This window comes from Callithrix jacchus, chromosome 11, assembly GCF_049354715.1.
Source record: "Callithrix jacchus isolate 240 chromosome 11, calJac240_pri, whole genome shotgun sequence".
Lineage (NCBI taxonomy): Eukaryota > Metazoa > Chordata > Mammalia > Primates > Cebidae > Callithrix > Callithrix jacchus.
The window spans coordinates 105215001-105236254 of record NC_133512.1 but is presented as its reverse complement, the minus strand read 5'-3'; the positions used below and the strand labels follow the sequence as shown (position 1 = coordinate 105236254).

The window sequence follows — 21254 nt, the reverse complement described above, 5'->3', positions numbered from 1 at the left end:
GTACCTATGCAACAATCCTACATGATCTGCACATGTACCCCAGAACCTAAAATACAATTAAAAAAAAGAAGAAGAATGCTTTCAGGTTTTTCCCCGTTCAGTGTGATGTTGGCTGTGGGTTTGTCAGAGATAGCTCTTATTATTTTGAGATACTTCCCTTTGATGCCTAATTTCTTGAGGTTTTTTTTTTTGTCATGCAGGGATATTGGATTTTATTAAAAACTTTCTGGATTTATTGAGATTTTTGTATGGCTTTTGTTTTTAATTATGTTTATATGGTGAATCACAGTTATTGATTTGCCTTTGTTGACCCAGCCTTGCATCCCAGAGATTAAAGCCTACTTGGACATGGTCAGTTAACTTTCTGATGTGCTCCTGGGTTAGGTTTGTCAGTCTTTTGTTCAGGATTTTTGCATCTATGTTCATCAGGGATATCAGCCTTAAGTTTCCTTTTTTCATTGTCTCTGCCAGATGTTGGTATCGGGATGATGCTGGCTTTGTAGAATCAGTTAGGGAGGCATCCATCCTTCCCAAGTTTTTTGGAATAATTTCAGTAAGATTGGTAAAGGCCTTTTGTAGGATTTTAACATTAATCCATCTGATTAGGGACTCTTTTTTGGTTGGTGGGATTTATATTGCTGATATAATTTTAGAATTTATATTGGTCTGTTTATGGTTTTAGTTCCTTTCTGGTTCAATCTTGGGAGGTTGTGTGTTTCTAGGAGTTTATTCATTTCCTCTAGATTTTCTAGTTTGTGTGCTTAGAGATGTTCATAAAAATCTCTGAGGATACTCTGAATTTCTGTGGGATTGGTTGTAATGTCATCTTTGTCATTTATGATTACACTTAACTTGTATCTTCTTTCTCTTTTTCTTAATCTAGCTGGTGGCCTATCAATCTTGTTTACCCTTTCAAAAAAGCAACTCTGCTTTTGTTGATATGTTGTATAGATTTTTGAATCTCAATTTTGTTCAGTTTTGCTCTGATTTTAATTATTTATTTTCTTCTGCTAGCTTTGTGGCAAGTTTGTTCTTGTTTTTATAGTTCTTTTAATTGTGAAGTTGGATTGTTAATTTGAGATCTTTTTGACTATAAACTTTCTTCCTAACACTACTTTTGGTCATCTCATAGATTCTGTTATGTTGTGTCTCTGTTTTTATCAATTTCAAGGAAGTTTTTTTTATAATTAATTTTGTTATTTAATGAAAAGTCATTCAGGGCTAAGTTGCTTAATTTACATGTAGTTTTGTGGCTTTGAGAGAGTTGGTATTAATTTCCATTTATATTGCACTGTGGTTTGAGAGTATATTTGGTATAATTTTGATATTTTTGAATTTATTGAGATTTGCCTTATGGCCAAGTATGTGGCCAATCTTGGATTATGTGCTGCACACTTATGAGAAGAATCCATGTTATGTGGTTGTTGGATGGGGTATTTTCTAGATGTCCATTATGTCCAATTAGTCAGTGTTGAGTTTAAGTTCCAAATTTTGCTGCTAGGTTTCTGCCTTGATGATCTGTTTAATGTTGTCAGTTGGGTATTGCAGTCCTCCACTATTACTGTGTGGCTGTTTTTTTGTAGGCATTTGATGCATCTGGGTACTTCAATGTTGGGTGCATATTTATTTAGGATAGTTAACTATCCTTGTTGACTTGAACCCTTTATCATTATGTAATGCTCTTCTTTGTCCTTTTTGACTTTGTGGTTTAACATCTGTTTTATCTGACAGAAGAATAGTGACCCCTGCTCTTTTCTGTTTGCTTGGTAGATCTTTCTCTATCCTTTTACTTTGAGCCTGCAGGTGTCGCTACATGTGAGATGAGCCTCTTGAAGGTATCATATAGTTCATGTGGTTGTGTCTTTATTTTTTTATTCAAATTGTCCCTCTGTCTTTTAAGTGCAGCATTTCTAACATTTACATTGATGAATATGTAAGGTTTTGATCCTGTTATCATGCTGTTAGCTGGTTGTTTTCCAGACTCAATTGTGTAGTTGCTGCATCAGGCCTCTGGGCTATCTACTTCAGAGTATTTTTATGGCAGCAGATGTCATTTTTTTGTTTCCATGTCTAGACCTCCTTTCAGGATCTCTTGTAAGGCTGGTATAGGAATAAGAAATTCTCTTAGTTTGTCCCCAAAACACACTAAGAAAATTTCCTCGTGTGTCTTAGGGATGATCATCTTGCATAGCATTTCATGGGGGTTCTCTGAACTTCTTAAATTCATATGTTGACCTCTCTAGCAAGATTGGGGAAATTTTCATGGACTATGTCTTCAAATATGTTTTCCAAATCATTTATTTTTCCCCCTTCTCTCTCAGGAATGTCACTGAGTCACAGATTTGGCCTCTTTACACAATTATATATTTCTCAAAGGTTTTGTTCATTTTTAAAAATTATTAAAAAAAATTTTTTTTCTGACTGCGTTGTTTAGAAGGACTGGTCTTTGAGTTCTGAGATTCTTTCCTCAGCTTGGTCTGTTCTATTGTTAATACTTGCAATTGTATTATCATTTGTTGTTTTAATTCCAGAAGTTCAGTTTAGTTCCTTGTTAAAATGGCTGTTATCTTTCGCCTCTTGGATCATTTACTGGCTGTTTCGGACTGAGTTCCAACATCCTCCTGAAACTTGTTGAGCTCCCTTGTCATCCAGTCCTGAACTCTGTGTCTGTCACTTCAGCCACTTCCGTCTGGTTAGAATCCATTGCTGGGGAGCTAGTGAAATTGTTTGGAGTTAAGAAGATACTCTGACTTTTTGAATTGCCAGGGTTCTTGTGCTGATTCTTTCTCATCTGAGAGGGTGGATGTTCTTTATTTTTTTGACCTTGCTGTCTTTTGGATATGGCTTTTTGTTTATATAGGCTTTATTTTCCTTGAAGGTTTGGCTGTGGTGTATATTGAGTATAGTTGATTGGCTTCATTTCTGGGTACTTTCAGAGGCCCAAGGCTCTTTAAGAGATCTTCATCGGTTGCTGAATTTCTGCACTGGGTTTCACAGACAATGTGTACTAAAAGAGTTTTTGTTTGGTGGTGTAATTTAGGCTGTGATACAGTAGATGTGATACAGTAGCCTCTTACTCAGCTACAGGCCTCTTTTGTATTTCAGCACATTTGCAGCAGTGCTATGGCGTGGAGGAGATGGGACATCCAGAGATGGCCTAATTGCCAAATCCATTTTTGGCACTTAAGCGAGCCCCCTCTAATCACTGATGTCATGCCTGTTTCCTTAGCCCCAAGGGAGTCCCTCACAGGCTGTGCTCTTCCCTCTTAGGGGAAGCCTGAGCCATAGATCAGGTCACCACAAGACCTGAAGCTTCCTGTTGGTCCTCTGTACTTGGCAGACTCAGAGTGGGTTGTGGGGTATGTCTGGGGGTGATCTGTTGATACAGTGGGTCAAGGGCACAGGATCCACAGGCACTGCAGTTTTGCCATAGGGGTACAAATGATATGACCCAGTATTTTCTGCATAGCAGATGGCTTTGGGGACCTCTCAGCTTGCTCTCCCGCAACTGAGTCTCCTTCCAATGTCTGCCTCAGTAGCTTCCCTGACAAGCTAGTTTTGTCCCAAGACTTTTGCATCCAGATTGTTAGTCTGTTAGATGTTCTGGGCTGTGGCACTCTCTTGGGTGAAGTCTGTGGCTGGTAAACAGGCTACACCCTTTCCAGACCAGTCTTGTAGAGGAAGGCATGCCCAACTCCCACAGCAGCACACAAACCCATACCTCACTCTTCTCAGTGTTCTGTGATCTGTGGCCCTGCTCAAGCCTTGGCCACAGATCTCAGCTAGATAATCCTGATCTGTGTGTTTAAACCCTGGTGGGTTTGGACTAGACCTGCAGCTTTGTTTTTTGGCCCGTTAGGGTTGAGTACTGGCTCTGCTGGGGGGCAGAGTGCCTCCAGGCCACCAGCAAAGCACTCAGGTGGGGCAGTGGAGGCTGTGCTGTGTGCATGCTCTTTTCAGAGTAGCCAAGCAGTGGCCTTGCGAGGGGCTGGCAGACAGGGTGGCATGCCAATCAGATGCACCGTGGTTCTGTCAGAAAGACAACCCTGCTGTCTCCCAGCTCAGCTGTCAGCAGGGGCTAGATCTGCTCAGATAAAGATCGAGAGCCTTTACAGATAGGTGCCCATGGTCATATTTTGCTGCATATGCCCGGTATGCAAAACCTTCTGGTCTCTGCACAGGCTTGAGCTCTGCCTCTGCCTACTCTTCAGGCAGTTCCTCTTGCCAGTTCAAGTGTCTATGGTGTTTTTGTGGGGTCTGTTGTAGCCAGGATTCCAGAGGTCTGCAATGGGAGTGTCCCTTCACTCACCCCTTTCTTAGGACCTGTTCAGTGACAGGAGCTCATCCTAGCACTTAGCAACTCTGTGTGGGGTTTCCAGCTTTTTCCCTCTTACACCTCAGTGTCTCCATTGCCTCTCTATAGACTGTCAGTGTTTTCTCTCAAAAGCTCTGTTTGAAGTGTGATGGTTTACTCAATATTTTGCTTTTTCTCTGTGGGAGAGGTGCTTCCCAGCTGCATCTGGCTGGCCATATTGTCAGCCTTCCTCTCATTTCATTAGTTATAACTTTGGGTAGTTACTTTGTATAATATAGAAAGACTCCTTCATTTATTGACACAGATTCTCATGCACTCTGAAAGAGGTTGCCGCTGATAGGGTTTTATATCTTACTTTGAGTACTCCTGGCACCATCCCATTTCAATTGGCTGTGGTAATATACCCAGTAAGACGTAAGGCAAATTATCCATGATTTTTATTTTATTTCATTTTATTTTTCGTATTGAGATTCACCATTTCCTTCTGCACTATGAACTACTAAACTTTTGGAGAGAAATTTTCTTAGAGATGTTTTCATCACATTTGCTGTTTGAAATTCTTTTACTGTAGGACCCAGCCATTTCTGGTAATGAGACCCAGTATCTCCCATTCATTAGAGGACAGGAAAATGACGTGTTCATCAAATGGCCTGACACCAATGACATTGTCTGGGGAAAGGTAAGGCTTGGGGAAGGTACTTACAGTTAATTAACATCACAATGTCTTGAAATAAAACAGCTCTCAATACGTGTTGGAAAATATATTGGACAATCAAATTATGAATAAATAGAAATCTGTCTGATGCTGATTAGCTCAATATACATTAATAAGGCCAAGGTTACAGGTCTCATTCTCTATTATTACAGAGCACTGTATATTGCCTAGAAATATTCTGATGTCCCTACTCTTTATTTATTCCACATGGTCATTTAACAAACAGTAAGAATCCCTTTGAGAATGACTGAAATCTGTCCTTTCCAGCTACCTACATGCAAAACATGCATTCATCTTTGACCTATCATGCTTAATCTGCCTTCTTATCTAAATGAATCATTAAGTCCTATAAATTCTCCTCTTTATCCTGTTTCCTTTAATTGAATTAATCTTCAATCTTCATCTTCTTATGTCTGATTTATAGCAGTACCATTTTAGGTGGACTCTGGGTGATAGTAGCTTTTAGCCCAGATTCAAAATCTGTTCCTTAATTATACTGTGCTACTTTCTACTACTCTGGGTGTATTCCATGCTCATTTTTTTTTTTTTTTTGAGATGGAGTCTTACTGTGTCACCCATGCTGGAGTGCAGAGGCATGATATCAGCTCACTGCAACTTCTGCTTCTCAGGTTCAAGCGATTCTCCTGTCTCAGCCTCCTGAGTAGCTGGGATTACAAGTGTGCACCACGATGCCTGACTAATTTTTGTATTTTTAATAAAGATGGGGTTTTGTCATGTTGGCCAGGCTGGTCTTGAACTCCTGACCTCAGGCAATCTGCCTGCCTCGGCCTCCCAAAGTGCTGGGATTACAGGCATGAGCCACTGTGCCCAGCCCTATGCTCACTTTGAATATTACTTTCCCAACTTATCCAGATAATAATCTTCATTTCAAAATCAATTCAAATCTTATATCATTCAAGATATTTAATAAATATTTTAGTTCTTCCTGTTTTCCCTTTTCTGTAATATTGCCTTCAGTATAGCATACAGTGTAGCATTTATGTACTATTTGTGAACTCTTGAGAAACAAGTACTATTTCTTACTTAAATCTCAGTAAATACAGATCTTAGAATAGTGCTTGTCATATAGGAAGTACTCAGTAAGTGTCTGTTGATTGAATCCTTTAATCGGTGTGTATATAGTTAATGTCCTGGTAGTTACAGGTAAAATTGGTTGATACTATGGATTTTTTAAATGCTATGTATACTTGGAGTCCCATATAAGTCATGATAATGCTCAAAAGTATTGAGGTCTGATTTATGGGGTATGAATGGAAATCAATCTTATTTCTTTAGAGTCACACTTCACACTTACTATGAGTTTTGTTATAGGTCTATGACAAGGAGATTAGAGAGCTGAGAAATCACTTGAAAGTTGGTTGTTCAGAGGATATGTTTAAAAGAAATTCAGTTAATTATTAAGTTCAAAAATAAAACTTAGAAAGCATGTGGAATGAATCAAGAGACCCAGCCTACTTTCACCTAATGTAATTTTGTAGATTCAGCCTTTACAGTTTAATTCATGGCAAAGATTCCCAAGCAAATGGATGCATGTCATCAGAGTCTACACATGAAATACCTCATAATCTGTATGCAATAATCTTTAAAGCTTTCAATTTTTCTTCTTTTTCTCTAGGTTTGGCCAGATCTGCCTAACGTAAATGTAGATGGATCCCTTGACCATGAAACTCAGGTTAAGGTACAGTATATAGGTTTTTGTCAACATTGTCCTAAATGTCTGGATATTTATGTTTTTATCTTGATGAATATGTAGCTTACCCTTTAGTTAAGTAGCCCTAATTTGAGGGTGCTTATTCATTGTTAGTTTCTTGGTAGAAAGAGATCCTCAAGTTGAAAGCTCAACAGACAGCGAAAATGGAAATGTGTAGAAGGAAATCATTAATGAAATCCTCCAATAAGTGTGCTTTTAATGGGCTGTGATTTGTTTGAACTTTATGATACTTGAAAAATAATGAACAAAGTCTATTATTTTATCGCTAGAGGGGAATCCATTATGAACAGACTGGGTTTTCATAAATTATCTGCATACAAAAGAAAATACAAGTCAACTGAATGAAGAAAAGCCATGAATCTCAGCCTGGTCATCTAGCATCCCCCTACTCTGGAGTTCACTTGTCCCTGGATGACAATCTTCCTTCATCTCATTAAAAAAAAGTAGAAGGAAAAAGAAAAAGTATTTGTATCTCTAAAGTTCAACGGTTTAGACACTGCTACTTTTCCAGTCTTGTGATTACATGTCCAGTTATAAAGCAAATCCTGTACTTGAAGGGATTTTAAAGCTATCTAACCTTCTAAGAAAACAAAGAATGAAATCAGCCTTCCCCAGTCTCTGCTTCTATTGTAAACTCTGTAACAGCAGCACATCTGAGATTAGAGCAGAGGCTAATCTGGGTAGGCACAAATTCCTGTTCATCTCCCATTTGTGGTCCCCTGGATAGGCTGACACCCCACCATGAGACTGTGTCTTATTCTTACAGCGATACAGGGCCTACGTTGCTTTTCCTGACTTCTTTCGTAATAACACAGCTGCCTGGTGGAAGAACGAGATAGAAGAGCTCTATACAAACCCTCGAGAGCCAGAGAAGAGCTTAAAGTTTGATGGATTGTGGATTGTAAGTGCACACTTGATTGCCTTTTTTTTTTTTTTTTAAATATTAGCAAGTCAAAACATGGTGAGGAGAGACTAGTAAAACAGAGACCTAACACTGCAGAGATGAAAGGGAGAAATGCTGTTACAAAATCTAAGTGCTGGGACAAAGAGAAGCAGAGAACATTGTTCATTTGTCTAGAGTCATATTGTCCAGAGGAGATTGCTACTGCTGGAGATGCCAGAGCAAAAGAGAGAGGGAGAAATCACCTCCCATCTGCAATCTCTTGCCAGTATCCCCCATTGGCCAAATCTACCTGGAAGCTGATGGTAAGGGGGCCTTACAGGGCAGAGCTGGGAGTGGGTGAGGTGTGGACCTGAGAGCAAGCAGACATTCACCATTGTACTGGGACAGACTCCTCTGAGGGAATGGCTTAAATGCCAGCTGGCCTTAAAAGCAGGACTTCCTGAGATATCTCTGAGTTACATATCCAAGGACAACTCTATGGTTTTCTGGAGATGAGATGCATATCAGTGTTCTGATTTCCTTTCCCACTGTCCAGTGCTCTGAAATCTTAAGCAAGTTCTAGGCCAGCTCTGAAGGGCTATTCAGCTGTGGGTCAGGCTAGAAGAAGTTTGTGATTCACCCTAGAAACAAAAGTCCACTGAAAGTCCTGGGGCTTGCCTGGCCATCTGCACCTGCAAGATAGTTAGGCACAGAATAGACATGTGAAAGGACACAACTTAACTTAAACAGGCGAATCAACCAGTGAAGAAGAGGTATGGGCAGTCTTGAGAATAAGAGATACTGATAGCTCTGGGGTAGTGTTTGCTTTTTTTTTTTTTTTTGTTTCCAATGAAGGGAAAGCTGTAGCTGGGTAATTTAAAGTAATGAATAGTTTCTCAAGTACTTTCATTTGCCTTTAATATGTCCTATTTAAAATAGTCTGGGATTCAAAAATGTAACTCTTCCATTGTTGAAATGGGCAATGAACATTCCCTTAGGAGCCCCAACTCCTTTCATTTAAGTAACAAATTCCCCAAAGTACATTTTTATTTCCAAACCTGTTTCTGAGTTATGTACAACATTTTAGAAATATATTTATGGCAGAAAGTAAGAAAGCTCTCCCTGTGTTTGGCTATGCCAATAGCAGAGTTAGTCCAAGTGACTAGACAAAGAAAAAATAGAGGAAGATAATAGTAACCTCTGGCCACTGATTAAAAAGTGAATAATCCAAACAGAGAAAAATAAAGATAGGCTACCTCTGCTGGGGAGATGGATCAAAAGAGTTCCTTAGATCCCGAGTCCAGCATTAACCCACTATTTTTGCCACTATAAAACAATCCCAAGTTTTAAAATGCTAGGTAAGCAAGAAGGAGTTTAGCACTCCACTTTGGCTGATGGATTTAGGTCACTGAATTAAACTACAGGCATTAAACTACAATCTTTTAGAGTCCATTTTGGTCAATGCCAGGGATTAAACACAGTGAACTAAACCAGCGGAGGAGAGGGCTTCAAAAGTCATCTCCCCGAGGTAGTGTCCTCTATAGCCAATCCATCCTGCCCCTGACATGACAGGATCTTTTCTGTTAACTCATTTCAGGATATGAATGAGCCATCAAACTTTGTGGATGGATCCGTCTGGGGCTGCAGAAATGAAATGCTAAATAACCCACCCTATGTGCCATGTATGTAAAATAATTATTTCATTAACTTACTTCCCACTCAAAGGCTCTGAAAGTTTTTCTCTTACTGTCCAAGTGAAGCCTAATGTTGAAGACAGCATTCTCAAACATGACATGAAATCCTAAGTAAGATAACCTTGAATAAATGTAGATAAACAGATTACTCATCAAGCAAGAAATAAGGACATGATTTTGTGTGAAAGAAACCAAACAATGAAGGATATGTCTTGGTTATCCCATGGTACAAAGAGAAACAAGACTGTTGGGATCAAAAGGATCCCAGAAGGTTGAATCTTCTCATCTTAGAAAGGTACAAGGAAGGAAGGACTCACTTCCTAAAAGTACTGTACCATGGATGAGGTGGGAGGATTTTTTAAGACCTGGAGTTTGAGTCTTGAGGCCAGCCTGGGCAACATATTAAGACTCATACAACAAAACCAAACCAAAACAAAACAAAGCAAAGGGCCTGTACCAGTCATCTGCAGAATCTCGAACCCAAGTTTCTTGATGTCTACATCACTGTTATGCTGTCTCGTTCACTCACTCATTCATTTGTTCATTTTCTCTTTCATGAATTTAATGCAGAGGGTATTTAACTTACCATGGTCTGACTTAACGATTTTCAAGCTTACAATGGTGAGAAAATGACTCGCATTCAGTAGAATCAAACTTTGAGAACCCAAATAACCATTCTATTTTTCACTTTCACTACAGCGTTAAGTTACAATTGATATTCAGCACTTTGTGTTAAATAGGCCATGTGTTAGATAATTTTGACTACGTATAGACTAATGTAAGTGTCTGAGTACATGTAAGGTAGGTTAGGTCCATTCTATGCATTTTCAAGTTATAATATTTTCAGCTTGTGTTGGATTCATTGGGATTAATCACATTGTAAGTTGAGGATCATCTGTAATTATGTATCAAGCAAATGCTGTCAAATGGGAAAGATTTAGAGAGATAAATTAAAAAAAAAAATGACTGAAACAAAATTTATTCCCTGGAGAACATTACCATCTAGTGGAAGAAACAGTCCTAACAATGAAGGAGGTTATGTTGACAAATGGGCTATGACAACACTGTATAAATTAAATCAGAGTTGGAGCAAAAAGAAGGGGAGCTGCTTTTCCCAGCTCCATATTTTATCCTTACCCTTCATTAGTTATAAAGGCATAGAACATTGTTTTTTTATAGACTAAAAACTCATAAAATTGGGCCTGTTACTGGTAACAAAGTTGTTGATTGAAATAAATGCCAAAATGATGGGCATTTCTAGTGAATGTGCAAATCATGTTGTTTAGGAAATAACTCAACATTTCCCCTCAGATTTGGAATCTAGGGACAAGGGCCTGAGCAACAAGAGCCTGTGCATGGAGAGTCAGCAGATCCTCCCAGACGGCTCCCCCGTGCAGCACTACAACGTGCACAGCCTGTATGGGTGGGCCCAGACCAGACCCACATATGAGTGAGTGTCTTTATGTCACTACAGCAAAGACAATTTTCCACATTGTTCCACCTGTCATTTGATATTTGCATTATGTATGTATCTACGTGATGCCAGGTAAATGAGTTAATTCAAAATATCCACAACACCTATGAGCACATTTATCAAGTATGTTACTAAATTTACCTATTTAAAGTGAGCAGTTAGTTGGTGTCAAGAATATCCACAGAGTCGTGCAATTATCATAAAAATGGAATTTTAGAACATTTTCAGAACTCCAAAAGCAAAACCTTTGCCCACTAGGAATCACTTGTACCTCGTCCCTAACCTCCTGAGCCCTAGCCATTACTCATCTATTTTCTGTCTATGTGGATTACCTTTTCTGAACATTTCATATAAATGGAATCACACAATATGTGCTCTTTTGTATCTGGCTTCTCTCACTTGGCATAATGTTTTCAAGGATAGTCTATGTTGTAGCATGTATCAGTACTTGCTTTCTTTTTACTGATTAATAATATTTCATTGAATAGATATATCATATTTTGCTTGTCTATCTACCAATGAGTGAACAACTAAGTTGTTTGTATTTTTTTTTTTTTTTGGCTATTTCAAGTAGTGACTCTATGAATATTTATGTGAGAAATTTGGAGTAGGCATGTTTTCTTAGTTTTGAATATATATCTAAGTGGAACTTTTGTGTCATATAAAAACCATATGTTTAATATTTTGAAGACATGTCAAAGTGTTTTCTAAAGAGGTTGTACCATTTTACATTTTTTTTTTGAGACAGTCTCCCTTTGTCACCCAGGCTGGGGTACAGTGCTGTGATATTGGCTCACTGCAACCTCTGCCTTCTGGGTTCAAGTGATTCTCTAGCCTCAGCCTCCCAAGTAGCTGGGATTAAAGGCATGTGCCACCATGCCTGGCTGATTTTTGTAATTTTTAGTAGAGATGGAGTTTCGCCCTGTTGCCCAGGCTGGTCTTGAACTCCTGACCCCAGATGATCTACTAGCCTTGGCCTCCCAAAGTGGCATGAGCCACTGTGCCTACCATTTTACATTCTTATCTACACATAAAAAGCCCACCATTTTACAGTCTTATCTGCATGTGTGGTAAAATGTATAAGAATTACAATTCATTTACATCCTTGCAAACACTTGGTGTTGTTCATCTTTTAAAATTATAGACGTTTAATGAGGGTAAAGTGATATCTAATTGTTGTTTTGACTTTATTTCATTAATAACAATGTTATTGAGCATCTTTTCATATGCTATTGGCCACTTATATGTATTTTTTGCAGAAATATCTATTCAAAGTCTTTGCTCATTTTTGATAGAATAATTTTTTTTTAAATTATTGAATTGTGGCCCGGCATGCTGGCTCACACCTGTAATCCCAGTACTGTAGGAGGCATAAATGTGAGAATTGCTTGAGTCTAGGAGTTTGAGGCCAGTTTGGACAACATAGTGAGACTCTGTCTCTACAACAAACAAACAAACAAGCCAGGCAAAATGGTGCATGCCTGTAGTCCCAGCTACTTGAGAGGCTGAGGTAGGAGGATCTCTTGAGCCTAGGAGTTTGAGGCTGCAGTGAACTATGATGACACTGCACTTCAGCCTGGGGAAGAAAGACTCTATCTCTACAGAAAAAAAATTATTGGATTATAAGAATTCTTTAAAGATTTTAAATTCAATTTCTCATGAGATATATAGTTTGAAGATATTTTCTCTCATTCTGTAGAATTTTCACTTCCATAACCATATGTTTTGAAGCACATTTTTAAAAGTTTTTATGAAGTCCTATTTTTTCATTTACTTATTTATTTGTCACTTGTGCTTTTGGTGTCATATTCAAGGAACTGTTGCCTAACCCAAGGTCATGAATATTTACTCCTATGTCTTCTTCTAAGAGCTTTATAGTGTATGGTGTGAGGCAGGGGTTCAATTTTATTCTTTCCTTCATTTTATTGTCTTGGCACCTTGTCAAAAATCAATTGACAATAAATGAGAAGGCTTGTTTCTGCATTCTCAATTCTATTTCATTGATCTCTCTATATATCTATCCCAAGACCACACTGTCTTAATTGATGAAGTGTGAACCTTCCAGTTTTGTTTTTTTCAAGATTGTTTTGACTACTGTGGGTCCCTTGCATTTGATATGAATTTTATAATCACTTTGTCTGTTTTGACAGAATAGCAACAGGGATTTTGATAGGTTTTACACAGAGTCTGTAGTTCAGTATGGGGAATATTATCTTAACAATATTAAGTCTCTTTTGATTCATTAGCATGAGATGTCTTTCCACTAATTTAATTTTTTCAACAATTATTTGTAGTTTTTAATGTATACGTATTTGGCCATTATTTCTATAAATATTTATCTGCCCCTTTGTCCTTTCTTCTATCTTTCTGAGATTCTGCCATTTTCTAATGTCATGGGGAAATTTCAGACTGGTCCTTTATTTCTTCCCAGGACAGAGTGTGATTTTTTTCTGTTCAGCTGCCCATCTTTGCTCAAGTATCTAAGCTCTCTGCCTTCTGTCCCCAGGGCTTACAAGAACCTCATACTATTTGATTTTGGGCTATCCACAGGTGATAGATCATGTTGTCCCTGGGGTTCCACACTCAGGGGCAACATGGTCTCCTGAACAGAAATTCTTCTTCCCTTTCCCACTTTCTTTTTATCTTCATCTTTAAGTTGCTCTTTCACAGTCTTGCTTTCTACATCTAACTTGAGGCTTTTCCAACCAAGGAAAACTAGTTCTTCAGGAAAACATCCATGTCTATATATGAAATGCACAGAAAACAGATGTTTTGCACCCTCAGAAATAACCTTACCTCAGAAGACTACAAGGATGAATAATTCACAATCTGCTCTCAATGACCTCATTGTCTGATTAGAGGAGTCAGACACGAAAGGGAAAAGCAATTAACTCTACTGGGACAATCCAGAAAGGCTTCATAGAAGAAGTGACAATTGAAGTTGGTTATGAGAACAATAGAAATTTTCTTTTGGCAAAGAAAGGATTGCAGGGCAAAGAAATAAGAAGATGTGAAAACTTGATAGTTTTTGTCTAAAGCTCATCTTTCCCATGCACCATCCCTTCATCTCTCTTCAGAGAAATTCGCTTTTCACATATCCCATTGCTGTCTTTCTCTTCAGAGAAGCTTGCTCCACAAATGAGCACAAAAAAGCATCCATCTTTTCCATGGGTGCTCATTTCTTTGAATTATTTTTATCTTCTTCCTCTCTGCTGGTATATTGCTTTAGGATTTAGGCTGTGAAATTAGATGGATACTTCATAACTCATTAATGCCATCTTCTAACTAAACTTTTTCATCTTTTAAATTGGAAAAATCATAGTGTCTATTGTTATCATAAAATTAAATGATATAATGAATCTACAAGTTCTTGGCATATTGTAAGCACTCAATAAATAATAGCAATGTATTTTTTTTCAATTTATGAAAGAAAGAGTTTCCATGTGACTGAGGAAGCTTCACAATCATGGCAGAAGGCAAGCAGCAGCAAGTCACATCTTAAACGAATGGTGGCAGACAAAAAAAAGAGCTTGTGCAGGAAAACTCCTCCTTATAAGTATCAGATCTCATGAGACTTACTCGCTAGCATGAGAACAGCACAGGGAAGAACTGCCCCTGTGATTCAATGACTTTCCACCAGGTCCCTCCTACATGTGGGAATTCCAGATGAGATTTAGGTGGGGATACAGCCAAACCATAGCAATCAGTGTCTGGGCATTCTTTTTCATCAAGATTTGAAAATGTCCCAGTTTTTCTGGCTTTGGCCTATATCTTCCTCCAATCATCATCTAAGCTCTCAACTTCCTCTCCTATTCAAACTGTTTGAGGGAAGTCTTTCTGTGCATGATACTTTTTTTTTTTACTTCCCATATGCCTTGATATTTTCCCCTTTACCAATCATACATGCTGGTCATTCTGATCTTGATCAGACTAATCTCTTAGCACATACAACCTAAAGACCAACTCATATCTATTTCCTTCATGAAACCTCAGATTACTCCATCCTTCCCAATTCCCTCCTTCTCTTAACTATTAACTTGACAGTAGTTCTACATTTTACATTATTCCCTCTACACACTTTGTAGAGGGGAGGGGCCCATGTCTTCTTTGCTCTTTTCTGTCTAAGCACTGAGCCATTTTTATTTCTTCTTGTAAAATGCCTTTCTTTGTCAGCCCTGAGTACCCACATTGATGGGAGAGCTCAGTGTGTGTGTCTTCAGTGGTCAGTTTTATTCTCTGACTCTTACCTACTGACCTTCATGATTCACCCTCTGCTGATCTTGAGGTTCACAATATGCCCTGCTCTATATGCTCCCTATGACTTACTAATTTCTGAGGGTCTTGACTATGCTTTCCAACCAAGATTCTGGATATTTATGCATTTACCTCTCTGGCCACAGTTCCACAAACTCTTTTGCAGGTTCCCCTTCTCAGTCTTCCCAAGCCTGTGGTCCTCCTAGGCCTGGGTTCAGTTGTCTTTCTTTCACACCATGCAGCCTTTCCCTTGGGTAAGCACAAACACACATTACTGGCTTTAAATACATTCTGGATTCAGATGACCCCCCACATCTATGTTCCCAATGCAGACCTCTCTTGAGCTTCAAACCTAGAATTGCCCATAGATGTCTCATTTATGATGTCCTATAGGCACTTCAAACCTAGTACTTAAAATGTTGAATTATTTGTTTCTGCCTGAAACCTGTCCTCCTGCATTCTTTTTTTTTTTTTTTTGAGATGGAGTCTCACTCTGTTGCCCAGGCTGGAGTGCAGTGGCATGATCTTAACTCATTGCAACCTCCACCTCCCACGTTCAAGCAATTCTCTTGCCTCAGCCTCCTTAGTAGCTGGGATTCCAGGTACGTGCCACCATGCATGGCTAATTTTTGTATTTTTATAGAGTTAGGGTTTTGCCATGTTGGCCAGGCTGGTCTCGAACCCCTGACTTCAGGTGATCTGCCTATCTCGGCCTTCCAAACTGCTGGGATTATAGGCCTGAGCCACCGTTCCTGGCCCCTCCAAAATTCTTTATTTTGTGAAAGGAACTAAGTCTAACTAGTCATTTAGGTCATCCTAGAGTCTGCTAGTTTTCCTCCTTTCAGTCAATGACTAAGTTCTTTGCATTATTACTCTATCTTCCTGCCTTATTCCAGGCCTTCATTATCTCTCATCTAGACTATTATAAAAAAATCTAAGCTATCTCTACTTCCATTTCTTTATCACACATACATGCACATGCATTCTTCCAATTTGCATATGGTTAAACATGTATCTTTTACCTCATTATGTTTTGTCTATTGTTTTTATTTGAAATTCCTTTCTCTTGTAGAAATCAGGTGGTTTACATATTTTTTTCAGTTTTAAGAGAACATTTGATTTGTGTTTGTGTATTTCCATTCATTTTTGGATTTGTTTTGGTGTGAAAAATTGGAAGTGACCCAAATGGATCTGTTTTCACTACAGTAGTCAGCTGCTTTTCCTGGCATCATTTATTGACTAATTCATCTATGTCTATTGATTTGTGATTCCTTTTTAAGTAAATACTTGGATCGTATACATATTAGGATCTGTTATCAGATTTTCTCTTTGGTTGATTTTTTTCTCATACAATTGTTTTTATTTTCTAAGGTGCGTGCAGATAATCTATCTTCTACTGAAATATAAACATCTTTTATGTATATTTGCTTCTGTGTGCAAAACATATCTTACTTTTTGAGGCATAGCGAAGCAGAGTGAATATTTCCAAAATGCCATAGCTTTTATTTGGATCCCAGTCTGTCTCCTTATTCTTTTTTTCTTCTTTTCCCCACCATAAGACTACAGATACGCATGCACCACCCTTCCCACCTAATTTTATTTTTTTTTTGTAGAGACAGGGATTCACTGTGTTGCCTAGGCTGGTCTTGAACTTCTGGCCTCAAGCAATCCTTCTGTCTTGGCCTCCCAAGGTGCTAGGATTACATGTGTTAGTTACTGTGCTTGGCCTCCTCTTGACTCTTTAAATGACCTTCGATAAGCATTTAAAGATCATCTTCTTTTATCCAGCTCACTATTTTCAGGCAAATGCCTTTCTAACTTCTCTGCCCTTCAGTTTTCTAACAGTATAAGGAGTGAAAAGAAACTTTTTCATGAGGTTATAAGACAGTACATAGGAAAGTGACCAATATAATACTTGGCTAGAGGAATTGTTCCATAAATAGCTATATTACCCCTCACTCCAACCTCTTTCTCTTAGTCCAGGGAGATAGTTAATTAGATTTTTCAAAAATGAAACCCACATTCTAGGTGCAGATATACCTCTAGTCTTGCTATGAAGTTTGTTGGAAGCTTTAGCATGGCTTTTAGACAGCAGATTCTTTCTGGGAAGAAGTGACCTGACTTGAACCGAAGCACCGTTACCACCTCATGCTCCAAGCTATAGTTACTCTCTGTAAAGAAGTTTGTTTCTTCAATTCACCTCCTTGTTCCGCTTCCACCAGAGCTGTGCAGAAGGTGACAGGACAGCAAGGGGTTGTCATCACCCGCTCCACATTTCCCTCTTCTGGACGCTGGGGAGGACACTGGCTAGGAGACAACAGAGCTGCGTGGGACCAACTGGGGAACTCTATCATTGGTGTGTGGCCTCATTCCTAGGTCCTGTGCTGGCAGGACGGGCACTGGAGTTTGTGCTGTTCAGCAGCACTGGTTATATCTCTAGCATCATCTAGGTGGGTGGTAAAATTAACGAGAGCTGAGTTCTCTGTGGGAGTGGATTTTAATTTAGACCCATCTTTCAATATTTTCCTCATGAATGGTCCAGGGCTTTCTAAAGGCATAAGGAAAAATCAGGCCAAGGCTTCCCTCTCCTTCCAAAGTCCTCCTCCATCCAACACAGCTGTGTCTTCTCCTTGCAGGCATAATGGAGTTCAGTCTCTTTGGAATACCTTATGTAAGTCACATTCAGACCATTACTAATTGCCCAGTCAGATTTTTGTGAGTCAGTGCCTCCTGAAATTCCCACCTCATGCTCTCCTTGTGCATCTTCTCAGACAGGAGCAGATATCTGTGGGTTCTTTGGAGATGCTGAATATGAGATGTGTGTTCGCTGGATGCAACTGGGGGCATTTTATCCATTTTCCAGAAACCACAACAACATCGGGTCAAGGGTAAGGCAGCAATCATGCTGCAGGTATCATGTACCCTCAAATCATAACTTATTTTTAACCCTCAAAAGTATTACACTCATTCCCTGAGAAAAATCATAAAATCACCAGAATCTTAATTTTTTAAAAAATCCACAGAGTTCAGAACCCTGGAGTTATCATTAATTTTTAGAAATAGTTGCTTTCTCATCTCCTGGAGAATTAGTACCCATGAGGAAAAGTTTCTAAACTTCCCTATGGGGCTTAAATAAAAGAATCTCCCTTTGCTTTTAAGAATATTGAATTTGTATTTTACTCAAATTCATCCAAGATATGTTGGTGCTGCCCAAAAATCTCTCTACACATGTCGAGGGCCAGAGCTGGACCTATTCCAGGGACTTAGGAATCAGTGGTAAAGAGGAAAAAGCAAGAAATTCTAATTTTGTAGGGTGGCAGAGGTGGGAAAAGGGTAGGCTAGGAATGAAGGGATAAGTGGCTTGTAACCTACATATTGAATAAATTCCCACTGATTATTTTCTGATGCCACTGGGATGGAACGAAAATGAGGTGATCTATTGTTTGGTCCTTTATCCCTACAGAGACAAGATCCTGTGGCCTGGAATTCAACCTTTGAGATGTTGTCCAGAAAAGTCCTGGAGACTAGATATACTCTGCTTCCTTATCTCTATACTCTGATGCATAAAGCTCACATTGAGGGCAGCACTGTTGTCCGGCCCCTTCTCCATGAGTGAGTAGAGCCTCTTTCCCCAAGTAGCAGGTCTAAATCATCCTCTGTAGCAATCATAAGAGGATAGGTGAATTTTTCCCATTTATTTTTTAAGGTTTACGGATGATAAGACAACATGGGATATAGACCGTCAGTTCATGTTGGGCCCTGCCATCTTAATCAGCCCTGTGTTGGAACGTGTGAGTCCTTCATTGTAGATCAGAAACCCTTCAATCACATTATCTAAAATCATGGGGAAAGCATTTTAAAGATTATCTTGTTTCGTCCAGCTCACTATTTTCAGGTGAATGTTTTTCTAGAACATCTATAGGAGATCTTTTTCTTTTTTTTAAAGATGTCTGTGTTAATGAAACCTTTACAACACTGATTTCTTGTTTTAAAATTTTGTCATTGTGTGTACCCTTTTACAATTTACTTTTTAAAAATACATTTTTCTGTAGTTTTGAGGAAGAATTTTTCAGGATTTTTCTTTTTTTTTTAAATTTTTTATTGGATTTTAGGTTTTGGGGTACATGAGCAGAGCATGCAAGACAGTTGCGTAGGTACACATATGGCAGTGTGCTTTGCTTTTCTTCTCCCCTTCACCCACATTTGGCATTTCTCCCCAGGCTATCCCTCCCCACCTCCCCCTCCCACTGGCCCTCCCCTTTTCCCCCCAATAGACCCCAGTGTTTAGTACTCCCCTTTCTGTGTCCATGTGTTCTCATTTTTCATCACCCGCCTATGAGTGAGAATATGCGGTGTTTCATTTTCTGTTCTTGTGTCAGTTTGCTGAGGATGATGTTCTCCAGATTCATCCATGTCCCTACAAATGACACAAACTCATCATTTCTGATTGCTGCAGCAATCAGGATTTTTCTTAATAAAATATCTCACATTATTGCAATCACTAATAAAATTTTCATTTTTATCTTAATTCTACATAGTGTTTTGAAAACAAAAATGAAAAACCTTTATTGAAATATTCATAATCACATATCAATTTTATGTTTCAGAGCACATTTGAGATCTCTGCTTATTTTCCCAAAGCGCTTTGGTATGACTATAGCACGGTAAGAACTAATATATTTGTGAAGAACCAGGTTGGGTCATGCAGGGTGGAGAGGTGGATGGAGCCTCCTACTATTTCCAAGTACATATTTCCTAAGGCAATAATTTATGACATTTTTAGCCTTTGCAAGGTTTGTTTAAATGAAAGCATGTATTATAAAAGCACAGATAAAATCTGAGTACCTACATCACATTGAAGCTCCCCACTCACCCCTGCCCTTGCCTCTCAACTTTTCTGGAGACAGAAAGACAAGACTAGATTTTCAGAGTCTTAAGCAAAAATGAAAGATCAGAGATTTTCTCTTTAGGTTTGCAGTCTTTTGCTGACTTTCTGACATGCTTCCCGGGAAAGGAAGGACTTGTAAAAAAACATGCTCAAATTTAATTTATTTATCTCCCATCATTGTTTGCCTGTATTCTCCTTTCTAGGAAACTAGCAACAAATCAATAGGTGAGTGGAAAATCCTGAAGGCTCCTCTTGACCACATCAACCTTCACATCAGAGGAGGCTACATCCTGCCCTGGCAAGAGCCTGCAATGAACACTCACTCCAGGTGAGGAGAAGAGGTGATGTTTAACAGCCTCTTGCAATACTGCACTGAGGCAGCCTTACAGGAGGCTGTCCCACCTTTACCAGGGATATGTGGATTATAAACCAAATAGCCAACAGGTTTTATTGGTCAGATCCTGTGAGTGCTTTCTGGGTGGGAACTGGAGGAAGATGAGTTCATGAAGTTACTCTTAGGGAGGTTTTTGTTTTTTGTCTGTAGTGCTGTATCAAAACCAAAAATGTTCCTGAAGGCAGAAACATGTTTCTCTTTCCATGCTATTAAAAAGGAGTAGGGAATATTAATGAGCTCTTTGACTTGTGATCAAACAAGGGCTAGGTAGGATTGAGTTCTTGTCCTACCCAAGGACTTAGTGCTCATTCCTAGGTCTACTCTGGTCAACCAAGGAAAGGTGTGTGTGTGTGTGTGTGTGTGTGTGTGTGTGTGTGTTTTAATTTATATATGGATGCACACATATATAAATATACACATATACTATGTAAAAATTTATAAAATCATTGATTAGACAGAACAAATCACATCAAGAGAGGCACATAAGAACAATAACAACTCAAAAGGAGGGAAGTTCACTTTCTTCGGCCTTGTAGTGTAACACACGGTTTTATATAAAAGAGGGCTTTGAGCTGGATCTTGCATAATGAATGAGATTTGAATGTACAAAGACAGGGGACAGAGAGATCCTGGTCAGTCTAAAGAACTGAAGTTGAAAAATGGGTTGGGTTTGGAAACTGTAAGCCATCCAGTTTAACTGGAGTACAGACAAAGGAAGAGATAAAATAAGTAAAACTCCAGCAGATTAGGATCAAATTCTGGAGGTTGGTGAATGATAAGCCAGCTACTTTGGACTTTATTCTGTGGCAACCTGAAAGAGGGTTCTCTTTTGAGGGATTTTCTTCCTAAGAAATTAATATTTCATTATATTACTTGGGTGTATATTTGATTTTTAGAAATTGAAG

At 38.8% G+C, this 21254-nt stretch overlaps 1 protein-coding gene across 1 annotated transcript in view; it reads left to right on the top strand.

Annotated features, from left to right (window-relative positions):
- MGAM2 (maltase-glucoamylase 2 (putative)) overlaps positions 1-21254 on the top strand; it is a 130751-nt gene that overhangs the window by 74942 nt on the left and 34555 nt on the right. The window contains exons 33-44 of the mRNA XM_035254554.3: positions 4887-4994; positions 6667-6729; positions 7529-7663; positions 9243-9327; positions 10651-10789; positions 17290-17423; positions 17704-17738; positions 17839-17955; positions 18531-18679; positions 18774-18858; positions 19675-19731; positions 20159-20283. Coding sequence (XP_035110445.2) covers positions 4887-4994; positions 6667-6729; positions 7529-7663; positions 9243-9327; positions 10651-10789; positions 17290-17423; positions 17704-17738; positions 17839-17955; positions 18531-18679; positions 18774-18858; positions 19675-19731; positions 20159-20283 — 1232 coding nt within the window. The remainder of the gene's footprint in view (positions 1-4886; positions 4995-6666; positions 6730-7528; positions 7664-9242; positions 9328-10650; positions 10790-17289; positions 17424-17703; positions 17739-17838; positions 17956-18530; positions 18680-18773; positions 18859-19674; positions 19732-20158; positions 20284-21254) is intronic.